Genomic DNA, 16,313 nt, shown 5'->3' with positions numbered 1-16,313 from the left:
ACAATTTAGTTCAGTTCAACAGACACTTACCAGGTCTTGTACAAACCACTGAGCTTTAAAAAATGGATAAGACATTGGTCCTAGCTGCAAGATGCATACAGATAATGCCTCTTTCATGTAGAAACTGCTGTGCTGTAATATGCACTCACAAAATGCTATAGGAGAACAAAGGAAGGACACTTAGCCCTGCCTCATTAGAGAAAATTAGCAAAGTTACAAAGACAAGTAACTGCTGACCAGAAAAAGAAGGATGGGGGCAGCAGGGGTGCAGGTCATGAAGTTTCATGAAAACATCAAACTACCTAGTATAGATGGGGAAATGGCAAACAGCTCAGTGTCAGTGGAGTTCAAGGTGTTCACAGATGTGACTAAGAGGGAGGGGAGGGCCCTGTATGGTCTGCCACAGAGCTGGGACTTGACTCTGGGCAGCTGTTAAAGGAAGGAGCTTAGGCAGGTTTGCCTTTTAGAAGGCTCATCTTGGCTTTGACATGAAGAATGGATTTGAGGAGGGGATCAATCTGTGGGCAAAAGGCTATAGGAATGGAGAAGAGGAGGCATATTTGAAAAAACACTGCAGGGCTTGATGACTAAGACTGTGGATGAGAGAAGACCAGGAAGACACTTGGGTTCTGACTTGTGTGACTCAGGGAGTGGTGGTTCCATTAAATGAAACAGGGAAACCTAGGTAGAAGAGGGAGGTGATAACTTCTGTTTGGGTCATGTTGAATTTGATGATAGAAAGCAGACACAGCTATGACTCTGATGATCAGAGGAGAGTTCTAGTATTAGAGATACAGATTTGGGCATTGTATTTATCCTGAGGCTGCTATAACAAATTACTACAAACTTGGTGGCTTAACACAATACAGATTTATTCTCTTACAGTTCTAAGGTCAGAGGTCTAAAATCCATCTCATTGGGCCAAAAGTCAAGGTATCAGTAGGGCTGGTTCCTTCTGGAGGCTCTGGAGGAGAACTTTCCCTACCTTTTCCTGCTTCTAGAAACCAACTACATTCCTTGGCTCACTGCCCTTTGTTCATCTTCAAAGCCAGCATTGTAAAATAATGCTTGCTTCTTCAATAGTCAAGTCTCCCCCTGCCTCCCTTTTATAAGGACACTAGTAATTACACTGGGTCCACCCAGATAATCCAGGATAATGTCCACATTTTAAGAGCTTTAACTTATTCACATGTGCAAAATCCCTTTTGACAAATAAGGAAACATTCACAGGCTCCAAAAATTAGGACCTGGAGATAATTAGGGGACATCATTCAGCCTACATGTGTGGTTGGCATTACATTAAGTGTGAGTACATACATATAATCAATGGGGTGGACATGTATGGAAAGAAGAACACTGGATCAAGAACAAAGCAGTGGGAACACCAAAGTTAAGGGAGTGAGAATTGGTAGTTGGAACCCAAAGGAGATGGGGAAAAAGTCTGACCAGGAAGGTGAGTACAGGAAAGAGCTGGTGTCATGGAGGCAGAAACTAGTGAGTAACAGGGAGGAGCGAGTGGCCAGTAGATGAAGTTGGGAAACCATCTGGAGGTCCCTAGGTGTCCTTTCCACAGCAACATCAGTGGAGTACAAGGGGTAGGATACAGATGGCAGTGGACAGCACTAATGCACAATAAGAAAGCATGGACCACCCTTTCAACAGGTTGACTAAGAAGAAAAGAGATGTGATGGCAACTAGAAAAAAAAATGCACACTCAAGAGAATTTATTTTGTTTTATTTTGCTTTGTTTCTAGGAAAGTATGAGTCCAGAGCATACTTGTAAGCTGAAAAGAAAGAGCCCATAGATTGAGAGATGCCAAAGATGTATGTAGGAGAGAGAATACCTGATAGAACAGGGTACCAAAATAGTCTGATGGATGTGAATTCCAAGAGCACAGATACATAAAATTTGAAATAAGACTATCCTTTGATCCAGCTTCTAGAAATTTATCTTACAGAAACAAGTCTTACCAAAAAAACTTATAAAAATCCTCAATAAGAGGAAAAAATATACAAGATTACAAGATTCTTTAAAAGCAAAGAGATATGTACAAGAGGGTTCAACATGGAAAATTTGAAACAACTGACATGTCTATCAGCAAAGGATTAATTAAATTCTGGAGTTGAGAGTAGCTTTAAACATGGAAAAATTTCCCCATATATGATATGATCCAGACATCATAAATAAAAGTGTTACAGAATTGATACAAAGCAAACAGCTTCTATAGACCCCACAAACAAATAAAGACTAGAAAAAATATTTCTAGTCTACTTATTATATAAAGAATTCCTTCAAATTCATTTTTTAAAGTGACAACCTAATAGAAAAATGAACAAAAGTTATACTGGCATTTCATAGAAGACAAAAATCAAATAGTTAATAAGTACATATTTTTAATGTTTATTATTTATTTTTCAGAGAGAGAGAGAGAGCAAACTTGGAGGTGGAAGGAAGGGATAGAGAGAGAGAAAGACATAGAATCTGAAGCAGGTTCCAGGCTCCAAGCTGTTAGCTGTCAGCTCAGGTCTTGAGCTCAGGGTCATGAATCTAAGCCCCGCTTTGGGCTCCTCACACAGCATGGAGCCTACTTAAAAAAATAATAATGAGGGGCGCCTGGGTGGCGCAGTCGGTTAAGCGTCCGACTTCAGCCAGGTCACGATCTTGCGGTCTGTGAGTCCGTGAGTTCGAGCCCTGCGTCAGGCTCTGGGCTGATGGCTCGGAGCCTGGAGCCTGTTTCCGATTCTGTGTCTCCCTCTCTCTCTGCCCCTCCCCCGCTCATGCTGTGTCTCTCTCTGTCCCAAAAATAAATTAAAAAAAATAAAAAAATAAAAAAAAAAAACGTTGAAGAAAAAAAAAAATAAATAATGATAAAATAAAAATAAAATAATATCTTTGAGAGAGAGAATAACAGTGAATTACATTACATAGCAAGTATATGATGGAATATTCTGAAGCCATGAAAAAGAATTAGATCTGGATCTGATAAATTATGTGAAGTAGGGTTATACTATTTAAGTAAACAAACAAATACATACATATATATATATATGTATATAGCTAAAATATAGGTATAGCAGGATTTCATATTTGAAAACAAAAGCTATTTCTGTTACTAGACAAAATAAGGACTGGTTAACACATCAACATGGATGAATCTCAGATGCATTAGGCTAAGTAAAAGAAGCCACCGTCAAAAGGCTACACGCAGTGTAATTCCATTTATATGACCCTCTTGAAAAAGCAAAACGGGGGGCGCCTGGGTGGCTCAGTCGGTTGGGCTTCCGACTTCAGCTCAGGTCATGACCTCACAGTCTGTGAGTTCGAGCCCCGCATCGGGCTCCGCGCTGACAGCTCGGAGCCTGGAGCCTGCTTCCGATTCTGTGTCTCCCGCTCTCTCTGCCCCTCCCCTGCTCACACTCTGTCTCTCTCTCTCAAAAAATAAATAAACATTAAAAAAAAAAAATTAAAAAAAGAAAAAGAAAAACGGGGCGCCTGGGTGGCTCAGTCGGTTGAGCGAACGACTTCGGCTCAGGTCATGATCTCACGGTCCATGAGTTCGAGCCCCGCGTCAGGCTCTGTGCTGACAGCTCAGAGCCTGGAGCCTGTTTCAGATTCTGTGTCTCCCTCTCTCTGACCCTCCCCCGTTCATGCTCTGTCTCTCTCTGTCTCAAAAATAAATAAACGTTAAGAAAAAAGAAAAGAAAAGAAAAAGAAAAAGAAAAACCATAGGAACAGAAAATGGATCAGTGGTTGCCAGGGCTGGAGGTCAGGAAGGAGGTCACCGTAAGGGACACAAGGGAAGTTTTTTGTGATGAAAATGTTCCATAACTTAGTTGTGGTGTTGGTTCCACAACTACATACATTTATACACTGCACAAGGCAAAGTTTACTCTATGAATTAGACTTCAACATATCTGACTTTTTAAAAGTTTCTAAAGATTCCCAATAAACTGCCAATACTAATTACCCCTGGAAGAATGGGAGAAGAGGATCATGGGGCAGAAAGAATCTTTCACTTGTTACACTTCTGTATAATTTGGTTTATTTTTAGTAAGAATACACTACCAATTTTTGAAGAAGTTTGAATAAGTATGACATGCTCAAACAATGGAACATTAAAAAGGTAATGTTTACATGTAACTAACACATAAAGGCATTTACAATCACTGTTAAGTAGAAAAAAAAACAAATTGTATGACAATACGCAATCACAGGGTTGGAAAAATATAATAGAACAATGTGTATGCATATATATTTAAGTTTATGTGTGGTTGTAACTGTGTATGCAAATCAGAAGGATACCTGTCATATATTTAACAGTAATTTAACAGCATTTACTTTTGGAGAATAGTATCATTGTGGGTTTGTGGAAGGGACTACTTTTATTTTTAACTTTGGTTGAACAGTTACGAGAGTATGTCATTTCTATAATCATAAAAAACATTATGGTTTTTACTTATTTATTTATTTATTTTTGCCTACTCTTTTTTTAATTAGATTTTTTTTAAGTAGGCTCAACTCCCAACATGGGGCTTGAACTCACAACCCCGAGATTAAGAGTTGCATGCTTTAACCAACTGAGTCAGCCAGGCACCCCAACATTATGGTTTTCAAATAGCATAACTGAAGAGGTTGCTTTGACCAAAAGGAAGACTATCCATCCTGAGAGTGGAGGCAAGACCAACATGGACGTAGAGAACTTTGTAGGCTGGACAGCAGCTAGAAGAGTCAGTAATTCTGACCTCAGTTTTCTCAACAAAATAGGTCATCTGGTGAGAGTGCAGGGGAGTGGGCTTGGGGGAGAGTAAGGAGTTTAAGGAAGGTACAAAGTTCTGGAATAACTTAAGAGGTACAACAGGAAGGATTGAGGCTGAAAATTGCTACTGAGGGCGGAAGTTACAAATGCCCTCTGGGGCTTGGCCAGGAGGGGAATGTGCAAGGGGCCCTGAACAGGAGCTTCAACAAACTGGGGTGGGCAGCCTTGACCTCTGGGGCAGGCCAGATCCTGGTGACTGCCACAGCCCAAGGTCACCATGACTCCAAGAGAAGGCAGAAATACAGCTTTTTAGATTAAATCATCCAACTGAAAATATCGCCAACTAGTTGAATGTTTTAAATGCTGGCCAGGCCAAAACAAGATCTAATAGCCCATGGCTGTGGGGGGGGCTCTGTGTGCATGGTTTTGTGTTTTTTTCCTAATATTACCCAACGTATTTTTTTTATTCCCCTATTTCTTTACAGTCTAATCCTTTTTAACTCAATAAAGCTTGTTACAGCAGGAGGTGAGATACAGTTCAGAACAACAACAAAAAAATCACTGCTCAGTTGTGATGTTCAGTACCTACCTTTTAAAGGAACCAGCAGAAACAATAGTTTTGAAATTCAAGCTTTCAGAGCCAAGAGCCAAACCCTTTTGAGAGAGAAAAGGGTTTCGGTATTTTAAAAACTTCCTCTCAGATATCTAGAGCAGGAGTCAGGCTTTTACAGAACTGGTGGGAGAAGGAATTCTACAAGATTTAAGAAGAGCTTGCCCTCCAGGAAAGAATTTGATCACTTGCTTGGCAGGAGCACTCAGAGAGGAGAGGAGAGTGACTCCTAAATCCAGATAGGTCTGAAGGGAGGGAGAGGAGGCCAGGGGTCACTCATGTCCTGCTTCCCTCTTGAACCCCTGGGAAGAAGCCTCTTCCGAGCCACCACTGGGCAGCTGTATTAGAGTAGCAACTTGAGTAGGACAAGTCTAAACAGAGGGACAGAGCTAGCCTCTCCTTTGACAAGCTTCCCTAAGAGGCTTGGATGGTACCAGAATTTCCCTCAGGTCTCAGAGAAGATGGAGAAATGAGAAGAGAGGTCTGGCCTGCAAGCCGCAGAGTCACCACGGCGAGGGCAGAACCGACCCTGTAGCTAAGGGCTTTGGAGTGAGCAGTCCACGTCATGGCAGGCCCCTGGGAGGTCCGCACGGCCAGTGGGAGCTGAGGTGGGCTGTGACCCCGTCTTATTTGCAACAGGCAATGAGAGTGAGCATCACAGGAGATTCTGAGGCATGCTAAAATGAGAGCACAATGAACTAGTGAACTGGCTGGGCAGTAGAGGACTAGTGTGCAAAAGGGATAAGAATACTTGTAAAATGATTCCAGTTACCCAATTAGTGGACTAAATCATACTTGAAGTACTGGCAATGCGGGAACACCCAGAAATCAAAAAAAAAGTTTTTTCTAAGAATATTCTTCCCTCACTTCCTCCCTACCCCTTCTCCAAAATAAACAAACCAACGAACACTAATGTAGTCACCACGAGAAACAAATCAGAAATTGGAGTTCCTTTTTGAATTACATCTAGGACAAGGGCACCATCACTTTTTCATTGCCTTGGGCACTAATGTGGCCCTGATTTTCAGGTGAGTACCTGAGAGATCTTATCTATATGAGCTGAGGCACGAGAGATACTCACAATGGAAGAACGAAGAGGGGTCAGGGTTAGAGAGGTCTCCCTAGGGTCAAGAGCTGGTGGGTGTCGTCAGATCCCCTGTGGGCAGCCTTGGGCTGTGGCCATGGAGGTGGATAGCTAGGTGGGGCTAGAGAAGGGGACAGGTTGCTGACAAGGTCACCAGGATAAGGAGGTTGTAGGATGGAGGAATGAGGTGCCAGTCTTCAGTGAAAGCCAGAGAACCTCCCAACTGTGAACAGATGCCCGATGCCCTCATTTCCATAACTGGACCTTCATCTAATGTGGCCCATAGGCATGTTATATTGAATAATAGGTTTACATGGAATACTAACATAATTACACATTGATTCATAGCATCGATTATTTTTCTCAGGCTTGTCAGACTTTAGCAAAATTAGGATCCATATGTGCAACATTAACTCTATTGTACTGCTTACTTTTTTTTTTTTAATTAAACACACATATAAAAGTCTCCTTCTTCTGGAATTTTCGATTGACAAAAGGAAACACAATATCATTTGAAAAATTTTTTTTAGGCACTTAAACGTGGACCTGAGCTACCAGGGCCACCTCTTCTGTGCATTTTCATTTGACATTCACAGTGAGATTGCAGAGGCAATTTTTAATTTCCCCCTTTTTTTTAAGTCTCCAGAGAAAATTGCTATCCAGGAATGATGTTGTTTTTTTTTTTAACTTGTTTTCATTTTCCCTGTGCCAGACTAAGCATTCCTGAGAGAAAACAGACCTTCTCAGGGAATCCATACTCAGCACACGATCTCCAATTCTGAGTGAATAAACATTTTTCCTACCGAAATGAGTAGAACACAGGCTAGAAGGGAATCTAGGTTGACTCCTCGTTGATCTTTAGTTTTTACAGCACATTAGGCTGGTCTCTTCTCCTTAATGATTTAAGTATCTGATGCTAAGCTTTCTTGTCAAATAAACTCAAAGTCTGGCTTTATTCGATCTTCAAGTTTGTAGCTAAATATTTAACTAGGGTCTGAAGAAAGAGGAAAAAGTCAAGTTGGTTGTTGCAAAGGGTGATCTAATTCCTGCCATTTTAAACGCTCTGCTCTGCCAAGTAAGGGAGGTTCTTTCTGTTTTGCAGCAATGCTCACCTAACTTTCTCCAGTGTGTATTTCACCTTGCTACTTGAGGCTTCTGTAAGACCTGAGGCAGCACTAGATCCAGTCTAGGAATCAGTAGGGTGAGGGAGGTCCTTGTGAAAATCAAAGTAAGCAGTGTGATGTCCTTGATGCCATGCACTACATTTTCAACTATCCATGCAGAGAGAAGGAGAAATTTTAGTGAGGAAAATGCAGATAATATGGAAATCCTTTGTATTTACTTTGGACCCTTGTCCCAGTGCACACACATTTCTGTCAAGTGGCCATGTGCCATGATTGCAAATGTACACAAGGTGTGGCAGAAGATACTGACCGACTTGCTTTTGTATCTCCTTGGAATCTTAAAAATGGTAGGGAAGGCTGTGTCATGGGATGGAGACTCTTGAGGAAAAACTCTGAGATCTACTGGTCTCCTGAGTCAGAAGGTTTCTATTATACGTTATGCCAGCTGCATGATTTTCCGACTGCTGCTGTAACAGATTGCCACCAATTCAGTGGCTTTAAAAAAACAAACAAAAAGATCCCACATTCGACTATCTTATAGTCCTGGAAATCAGATGTCCCAAACGGCTTTCATGGGCCAAAATCAAGGTGTTGGCAGGGCTTTGTTCCTTTCTGAAGGCTCTAGAGGAGAATCCATTTCTTTGCCTCTTCCGGTTTCTAGAGCCACCACACTCCTCCATCTTCTCCTTCTGTTGTCACATCTCCTTTCTCTGACTTGGATCCACTTGCCTCCCTCTTATAAGAAGCCTTGTGAATACACTGTCCCCATGCAAAACTCCAGGTTCATCTTCGCATCTCAAGATCTTGAATTGTATCAGCAATGTCCTCTTTGCCTTGTAAGGTGACACATTCACAGGTCTCGGGGATTAGGACGTTGTTCAGCCTACCACACCAGGGCGGGCCCCGTTTCCTCAAACATGGCACTGATCCCAGTCTTCAGTTACCACAGCAGGCTTCTTCTGGGCCAGGGCTCTGCAACACCCACAGTCAGTGATTCTTCTGCTGGATCCCTCACCTACTCCATGACCTACTTCTGCTGTAATACATCCAAGCCCCCAGGAGGACTCTTGGATCACTGCACAGAGCCCACAAAATCATTTCAACCCAAATGAAATGGATATGGTGAATAAGCATGAATGATGAATTATGATATAATCAAAATACACTTTTATCTTTGTCTTCCACTGTCTTTTAAAATTTTGCTCAGGAAAGAGATGCTCCTGTCCTTGCTTCTATGAGTGTATCTCAATGCGGACACTGTTAGCATTTCAAGCAGGGCAATTTTCAGGGTTTTTAGCATCCCAGGCTCTAACCTTCTAAATGCCAATAGCACTTTCTTCGCTAATTATTGTGATAATCAAAACATGCTCTACATACTTCCTTTCTTTTTTAGTCTATTTATTTATTTTGAGAAAGAGAGCGCAAGAATGAGCCGGGGAAGGGCAGAGAGAGAGAAAGGGACAGAGGATCTGAAGCAGACTCTGCACTATTAGCACAGAGCTCCATGCGGGGCTCAAACTTATGAACCATGAGATCATGACCTGAGCCAAAGTCAGATGCTTAACTGACTGAACCACCCAGGCCCCCCGCTCCCATGGACTTCCTAAGGATCTTCAGAATGTGGAACTGCCCCAAACTCAGGCAGACCCCTGGCTTATCAATTCACTCTCAGGTCTCAGGAACTAATTTTTTATGGCCCCTTTAGGGCACATACTCAGTCTCTATTCGGTAATTACAATGCCTGATTAATGCAAAAAACCAAAACTCTGATAGACTTTTTTTTTTAATGTTCATTTATTTTTGAGACAGGGAGAGAGACAGAGCGTGAGCAGGGGAGAGGCAGAGAGCGAGGGAGACAGAGAATCCGAAGCAGACTCCAGGCTCTGAGCTGTCAGCGCAGAGCCCAATGCAGGGCTTGAACTCACAAACCATGAGATCGTGACCGGAGCCGAAGTCGGACACTTAACCGACTGAGCCATCCAGGCGCCCCAAAACTCTGATAGACTTAAGGCTGCTGCCAGGGAAAATCTACAATAGGGGAAGGGATTTTGGTCAACTTCTCTCTTACCCCATTCAGGGCCTCAGTTTATTAATGTGACTGGGGAAGTTTCCAAATTTCTTGTCAAAGGCTTGATCACAACCGACTTTTCCTCTTGGGGAGCTTTTGTGGGTTTTTCAAAGTTTGCCATCCAGGAATCATTTGTACAACTCTCAGGAAGTATAGAATGCATTCCATTCTCAAGGCCACAGCCCCTCAGTGCCTGCACTGGTGGAGCCCCTAGGGCTCACCTCTCTCTGGGTAAAGTGTCAGGGGTCCAGCAAACTCTTCATTTTGCTTATGGTGACAAGGCCTCCCTTTGGAGTGTCAAATCTATGGTATCTTAGTATCCAGTTGAAATTTCCATTGTAACATTTTATTGTGATCAAGAAATAAGAGGATAATTTCAAAACAAATAATTCAAAAAAAATTTTTTAAGCAGGCTTCACACTCAGCCCAGAGCCCAAGGTGGGCCTTGAACTCATGACCCTGAAATCAAGACCTGAGCTGAAATCAAGAGTCAGAAGCTTGGGACACCTAGGTGCTCAGTTGCTTAAGCATACGACTTTAGCTTAGGTCATGATCTTGTGGTCGGTGGGTTCGAGCCCCGCATCAGGCTCCATGCTGACAGCTCAGAGCCTGGAGCCTGCTTCAGATTCTGTGTCTCCCTCTCTCTCTGCCCATTCATGCTCTGTCTCTCCAGCTCTCAAAAATGAATAAACATTAAAAAAAAAAAACTTTTTTTTAAGAGTCAGAAGCTTAACCAGATGAGCCACCCAGGTGCCCCTCAAACAAACAATTTAGAGCCAATCCCTCAACACCTGAGAGCCTCTTGGTCTTTGAGATTCTACAACATTGTAGACTACATACAATTCATTTTCATAATCCAATAGGTTTTCGAGCTGAATTTGGAAAATAGTCCTCTAAATTTCCTTTGGTCTAGAGGAATGTTTAGGCATTTCCCCCCTCCTATTAAAATGCTCTTCTTCTCTTTTCTACTAACTCTTAAAGCTCTTAACCCTGATACTTTATATTCCAGCACCTTCAAAATGGAGGTTTGGGGACCGACAGATAACTTCTCATGCATGTTCTGTTTTGACATTAAGGAATATCTGGAAGACAAAGGAGTGACTGACTCAAATATGATGAAAACACAATGACCTGTTTCACAATAACTACCACATGGAGAACCTCACAACCTACGAAGTGTCTACATGTACATGTTCTCCTTTGATCCTTACGAGGTAAATCCTACTTTATAGATGAAGTAAATGAAGCCCAGACACAAAAGGAAGTAGAACTAACATTTAATAAGTGTTATTATATGCTGGGTGGCTTTTTATATATTTGTCACCTCATTTAATGTCCATAATGAATATATAAGATAGGCATTATTATCATCCCAGGACACTGAGGCTCAGAAAGATGAAGTAATTTACGCAAAATCACACAGCCAGTAAGGACAACTTTTGCTATACCGTACATTTAAAAAAAAAATTTAATGTTTATTCATTTTTGAGAGAGAGAGAGAGAGAGATAGAGTGTGAGCAGGAGAAGGGCAGAGAGGGAGGGAGACACAGATCTGAAGCGGGCTCCAGGCTCTAAGCTGCCAGCACAGAGCCTGATGTGGGGCCTGAACTCACCAATGGTGAGATTATGACCTGAGACGAAGTCTGATGTTTAACCAACTGAGCCAGCCAGGCACCCCTGCTGTCCTGTACATTTAGTCTCCTCTGTTGAACTAGAACTTGTTCAATTACCCATAAAATGCTTTGACATTCACCCCATACTGGCAAAAAGGGTTTAGGGTGTTTTTGTCTGGCCTGTTTTATTGGATTTTAATGCCAGTGGAAAGTCAGATGACCAAAAATAGTAGCCTTTTACAGTTCCCAATTTGGGCATTTAAGAGTGAATGAAAAGGAACGTGAATTTGAGGAAATAGCAGTACAAGGCATTGCACATCTTTGTAAAATGATTATTTTGAGACCGATCAAGCCAAGATAAACACTGAATCATTTCAAGTGAGAGCAACACCATCTTGCTCATTAGGAGCCCAGAACACAAAACTCAGGAAGCTGGTGATGGAGGTTAAACTCTGGAGCACTCCTGTAAACATTTCCAGGACCTCCTTTACCCTTTGTCAGCTGCACATTAAACAGCACCACGTGGGAGGCAGGGCGGGGGGGGGTGGGGGTGGGGGCTTTATTGCAGACCTCCCACTGAGGGCAGGGCCTCCACCTTTGAGTTTACTCTTCACCTATTATTTTAGGAAAGCCCCGTTTGCTCCCTTTGTTGCAGTGTTCTGTACTGCCCAGAGTACTCAGGCTTCCCCAAGCACTTTGTCCCCTGAAGATTATAGAAGATCATCACTCTTCTACCTAGTGTAGCACTCACAGTGCATGGTATTCCTTGTTGCCATTATGCACATTCAAGTATTCCTATCACCATGACCTTATAAATCATTGAGTTGTGGCAAAGAACTGTGTAATACAAGTTCAGATAATGATATTTTACTGGACACAGGAGATTCTTAAGATAACAATGTACATAAATATTTAGTAGTGGCGATGTGGCTATCCATACCATACCACCCAAATTGAGAAAGACTGGCCAGCAAGGTTCAGAGGGCCCTATCTGAGAGGTGGTTATTGTGTGTAAATAATACATGTGAATAATGAGGGAGAATTAAGAAAAGGATAAGGCAAGCCTCAAATCTGAGTGACTCCCCAGAAAGAAACCTCTCTTCTCTAAACTCTATAACCTCACTTCAAAGCAATTTTATGGTGCCAATGATTCTATAGCTGGTCAGTAGGGTCACGATGAATTTCTTGTCTTTAGAGCAACTGGTGATGGCATAAAGCACTCTGGCATCATCCTCAGAGGCTGTTTACCATCTAAGTGGTTAAAGCACCATTGTAAGTTTACAGAAGTAGGTCTGCACTGTCCAGGGTTGCAGTTCATGGCTGCCTCAATGAGGCTCTTTCAGGTTGTCAGGAAAAAAGGCTCAGATGCACAGCCTTCAATGATGGGGCTTATGATTAACACAGAAGGGTAAAAACCCAAAGGCTAGTATATGGCTAAAACCTCAGGCTCTGGAAATGGGCTGCATGATTCAGATACTCTCCCATCCCTATACTGTGTAGACATTACCTAACCTCATTCAGTCTTCATGTTTTTATCTGTAAAAATGGGAAGATTAATATCTAACTTACAAAAATTTTGAGATCAAGTGCGGTAATGCTGATAAAGCACTTAATACAGTGCCTGCTACCCAAAACAATGTTAGTTCTTTCATCAAAAAACACCCATAAGAAAAAATTTTAACTTTTTTTTTTTTTTTAAAGTAGGCTCCATGACCAATGTGGGGCTTGAACTCACGATCCTGAGATCCAGAGTCATGTGCTCTACTGACTGAGCCAGCCAGGCACCCCAAAACAGCCATAAGAAAATTAATAGGTAAGCCACAGACTGACAAAAAAATATGTACAGAATATTTATCTCAAAAAGTGTCCATATCCAGAATATAGAAAGGACTACAAGTCAACAAGGAATAGATGAACAACCCAATGTTCTTTTAATGGGCAAAAATGTTGGACAGATACTTCAAAAAAGGTGTGCTAATGGATAATAGCACATGAAAATGTGCTCAACATCACTGATGCTCAGAGAAATGCATGTTAAAACTATAATAAGGGACGCCTAGGTGGCTCAGTTGGTTAAATGTCTGACTCTTGATTTTGGCACAGGTCACGATCTTATGGATTGTGGGATCGAGCCCCGTGTTGGGGTCCTTGCTGACAGCATGCAGCCTGTTTGGGATTCTCTCCCTCTCTCTCTGCTTTTCCCCTGCTTGCCCTTCTCTCTCCCTCTCTCTCTCTCTCTCTCTCTCTTTCTCTCTCTCTCTCTCTCTCTCAAAATAAATAAACTTTAAAAAAAAAAAGGATTGGGGCACCTGGGTGGCTCAGTCGGTTAAGCGGCCGACTTCGGCTCAGGTCATGATCTCGCGATCTGTGAGTTCGAGCCCCACGTCGGGCTCTGTGCTGACAGCTCAGAGCCTGGAGCCTGTTTCAGATTCTGTGTCTCCCTCTCTCTGACCCTCCCCCGTTCATGCTCTGTCTCTCTCTGTCTCAAAAATAAATAAACGTTAAAAAAAAAAATTAAAAAAAAAAAAAAAAAAAAAGGATTGACTGGAAAGGAGCACAAGAGAACTTTCTGGATTCATGTTTTGCTTGGTGGTGACATGGGTATATACCATTTCCAAGATTCATAGAACTGAACACTTAAGATCTATCCATATGATTGTGTTCAATTGTATATCAGCAAAAATATATATAAGAATGTTACTATTATTGTATGATTATTACAACAATCACCCCATCAGCCACACCACAAGCCTCATGGAGAACAGGGACGTGATTTGCAGCTCTCCAGGATACACCAGCAGCTCTGTGGCTCCAGCATTTTGTGGTCACATCAGAACACATCAGAACAGCTGGTGTTCCCTAGGCACTCTGCACTCTCGTGACTCAGATTCCCTCTCAGCATCCAATCATTTCTACTGCTGCTCTCTCTTTACTTCTCTTGGTTTTTACTGTTATTTTTTTCCTTCTTCCCTCTCTCACGCCCAAAGAGAATAAGATTGGGTGAGTTACCATTCTATCTGGGGATCTTTATTCGTCTAATTTTTCATATTCAGCTACCTCAGAAACCTCTCTTCTCTTTACTTATGACATATAGAGGTGCCTTTGTCAGAACTCTATTTCTGGGTCAGTCTGTATGGCCAGGTTGACAGGGTCTGGTGACACACTTCACGGGACCTTGGATGCAAGGGGCTGCGGGTGTTCGGGGACTTGGAGGTCCCTGAGCCAGACATTGTAATGACCATGTTCTACCACAGGGAAGCAGTCCCTCTGGGAATCCCCAGTTGATAAGTCTCAAGCTCTAGTTTTGGAGCACAGATCACTGCAGCAGGAAGGATCCACATGCATGTGTTTTACACGCATAAGACTGTTCTAAGACTGGGTCAGCTTACTGATAAGTTCACAATGTCACCTCAGCTATATAGTTAAATATATGCTTAATGTCAACTGTTAACTCCAGAAAAACAGACTGATAAACACCACCTTGTAGGGCAGAATAGGTTCAGGTTTTCAAGGACCTGGGCTAAGTGATTTTTTAGGGAGATCTTACAAGGTGAGGAAATGACTGGAATTAAGCAGAGTTTATGACACAATGGCTTTGCATACATGGGTTCAGTGAGGCAAGGGTCTTGAGGAACATTTTTGATGCACAAGTTGTTATTCTTGATTGGGAAGCTGTTTAGTGGTTTCAACTCTTATTTTCCAGGGGTAGGAATTTCCCGAGCAAGCAACTAACTTATTTTTCCTTTATCCCAGCTTTGGTTAACACAAGAACAGAGAATTCTCTTTTTCAGTTCTCATTAATTTGCTTGTAAATTGTTAAGGCAATTTCTCATGTATTGTACTAATCTCCTGCCTTCAAATCCATCAATCACAAAACAAGTTTGCAACTGTTGGGAGACCTTGGGCAACCAGAGCACGTTGTGACAGGGTGGCTATTGTTTCTTTAATCCTGATGAGACACTAGGATGCTTTCGATATTGTATCTGTTGTTTTCATTTTACTAAGTTTATGAGCCAGGGCACTCCTGAATTTCCTCATTTATAAAATAGAGGTAGCAAACATGTCTACTTCACAGAATTGTTGTGAAGATTAAACGTGTTACCGAAGTGTAAAGAGCCTGGAAATGATTATTATTACTGTTTCCTCTTTTCTCCAGCCTGGATTCTGCAGCAATCTGTCATGCCTTGAACATATACATCCTGGCAAGTCCTTCTGTGTCCCAAGTCTTCTGCCCCCTCGCTGCTCACCCTCAGCAACCAGGAACACATGTATGGCCACAGCTATTTAAGATACTGCAAACTTCCATGCAGGTGTACAAGTCCCTCGAGCGTCTCCCACCACCACCATTACCACCACCAACTCTTCTGGGACACTCCCATTTCTCTGTCAGGTAACCAAAAGGTAAACACGTTTACTGGGTTTCCAGGAAGGGACTCTGAGACCCTGCTCAGCAAAGCTGTTCCTCTACTCCCTGCCTCTGCTCTTGGTTCTAGCCCCCTGAAGACCCTTTTTGCTCCTCTGTCTCCCAGTGTTAACCTGTCCAGATAATAATCTGCAGCTTTAAAAAAAAAAAAAAAAAAGTTTCTACAAGCTTCCCCCAGGCTATATTCAGGTATACAATTATAAGAATTTCAGTAGGCTAATCACTTGAGTTTGATTCCATTTAAGAATCATTTACTGAACTTGGCATTACGCTGAGCTGGGGGCTACCAAGCAGGAAAGTCTTCTCAAATCCTCAGCTAAAAGTGTCCTCAGCCGGTAAGGCTGCGGTAGCCCAACGGCTCAGGGTCCAGTAGGTCGTCTCATCCTCTGGAGGTCAGCCAACTCTCTGGCCCCAGGCCCCTGCCTGTTCCTGCAGAAATAGGCAGCAACCTTGGGGTTCACACAAATGTGATCTGGTATCCAGCCGCTGCCAAAATAAAGCCTTTCTCTTCCCACTAGCTATCTTCCCGGCTTTGTACCCGGATGCCCGGTTTCTCCTGCTTTTCTTGGAACCCAGGGCAGTTTGTTTCCCCAGAAGGGATAAAGAGACATTCCTCCTTTACCCAATTACTGCT

General features: G+C 42.4%; 1 protein-coding gene across 1 annotated transcript in view; it reads left to right on the top strand.

Annotated features, from left to right (window-relative positions):
* DAPL1 (death associated protein like 1) overlaps window positions 1-15,908 on the top strand; it is a 49,730-nt gene extending 33,822 nt beyond the window's left edge. Inside the window, exon 4 of the mRNA XM_019457128.2 lies at window positions 15,413-15,908. Coding sequence (XP_019312673.1) covers window positions 15,413-15,544 — 132 coding nt within the window. The 3' untranslated portion in view covers window positions 15,545-15,908. The remainder of the gene's footprint in view (window positions 1-15,412) is intronic.
* The last annotated feature ends 405 nt before the right edge of the window (window positions 15,909-16,313 follow it).

The sequence above is a fragment of the Panthera pardus genome, unplaced genomic scaffold, assembly GCF_024362965.1.
Source record: "Panthera pardus isolate Hobbes unplaced genomic scaffold, ASM2436296v1 HiC_scaffold_10, whole genome shotgun sequence".
NCBI classification, from domain to species: Eukaryota; Metazoa; Chordata; class Mammalia; order Carnivora; family Felidae; genus Panthera; species Panthera pardus.
The sequence above is the reverse complement of the archived record's forward strand: the minus strand, read 5'-3'. Positions and strand labels throughout refer to the sequence as shown.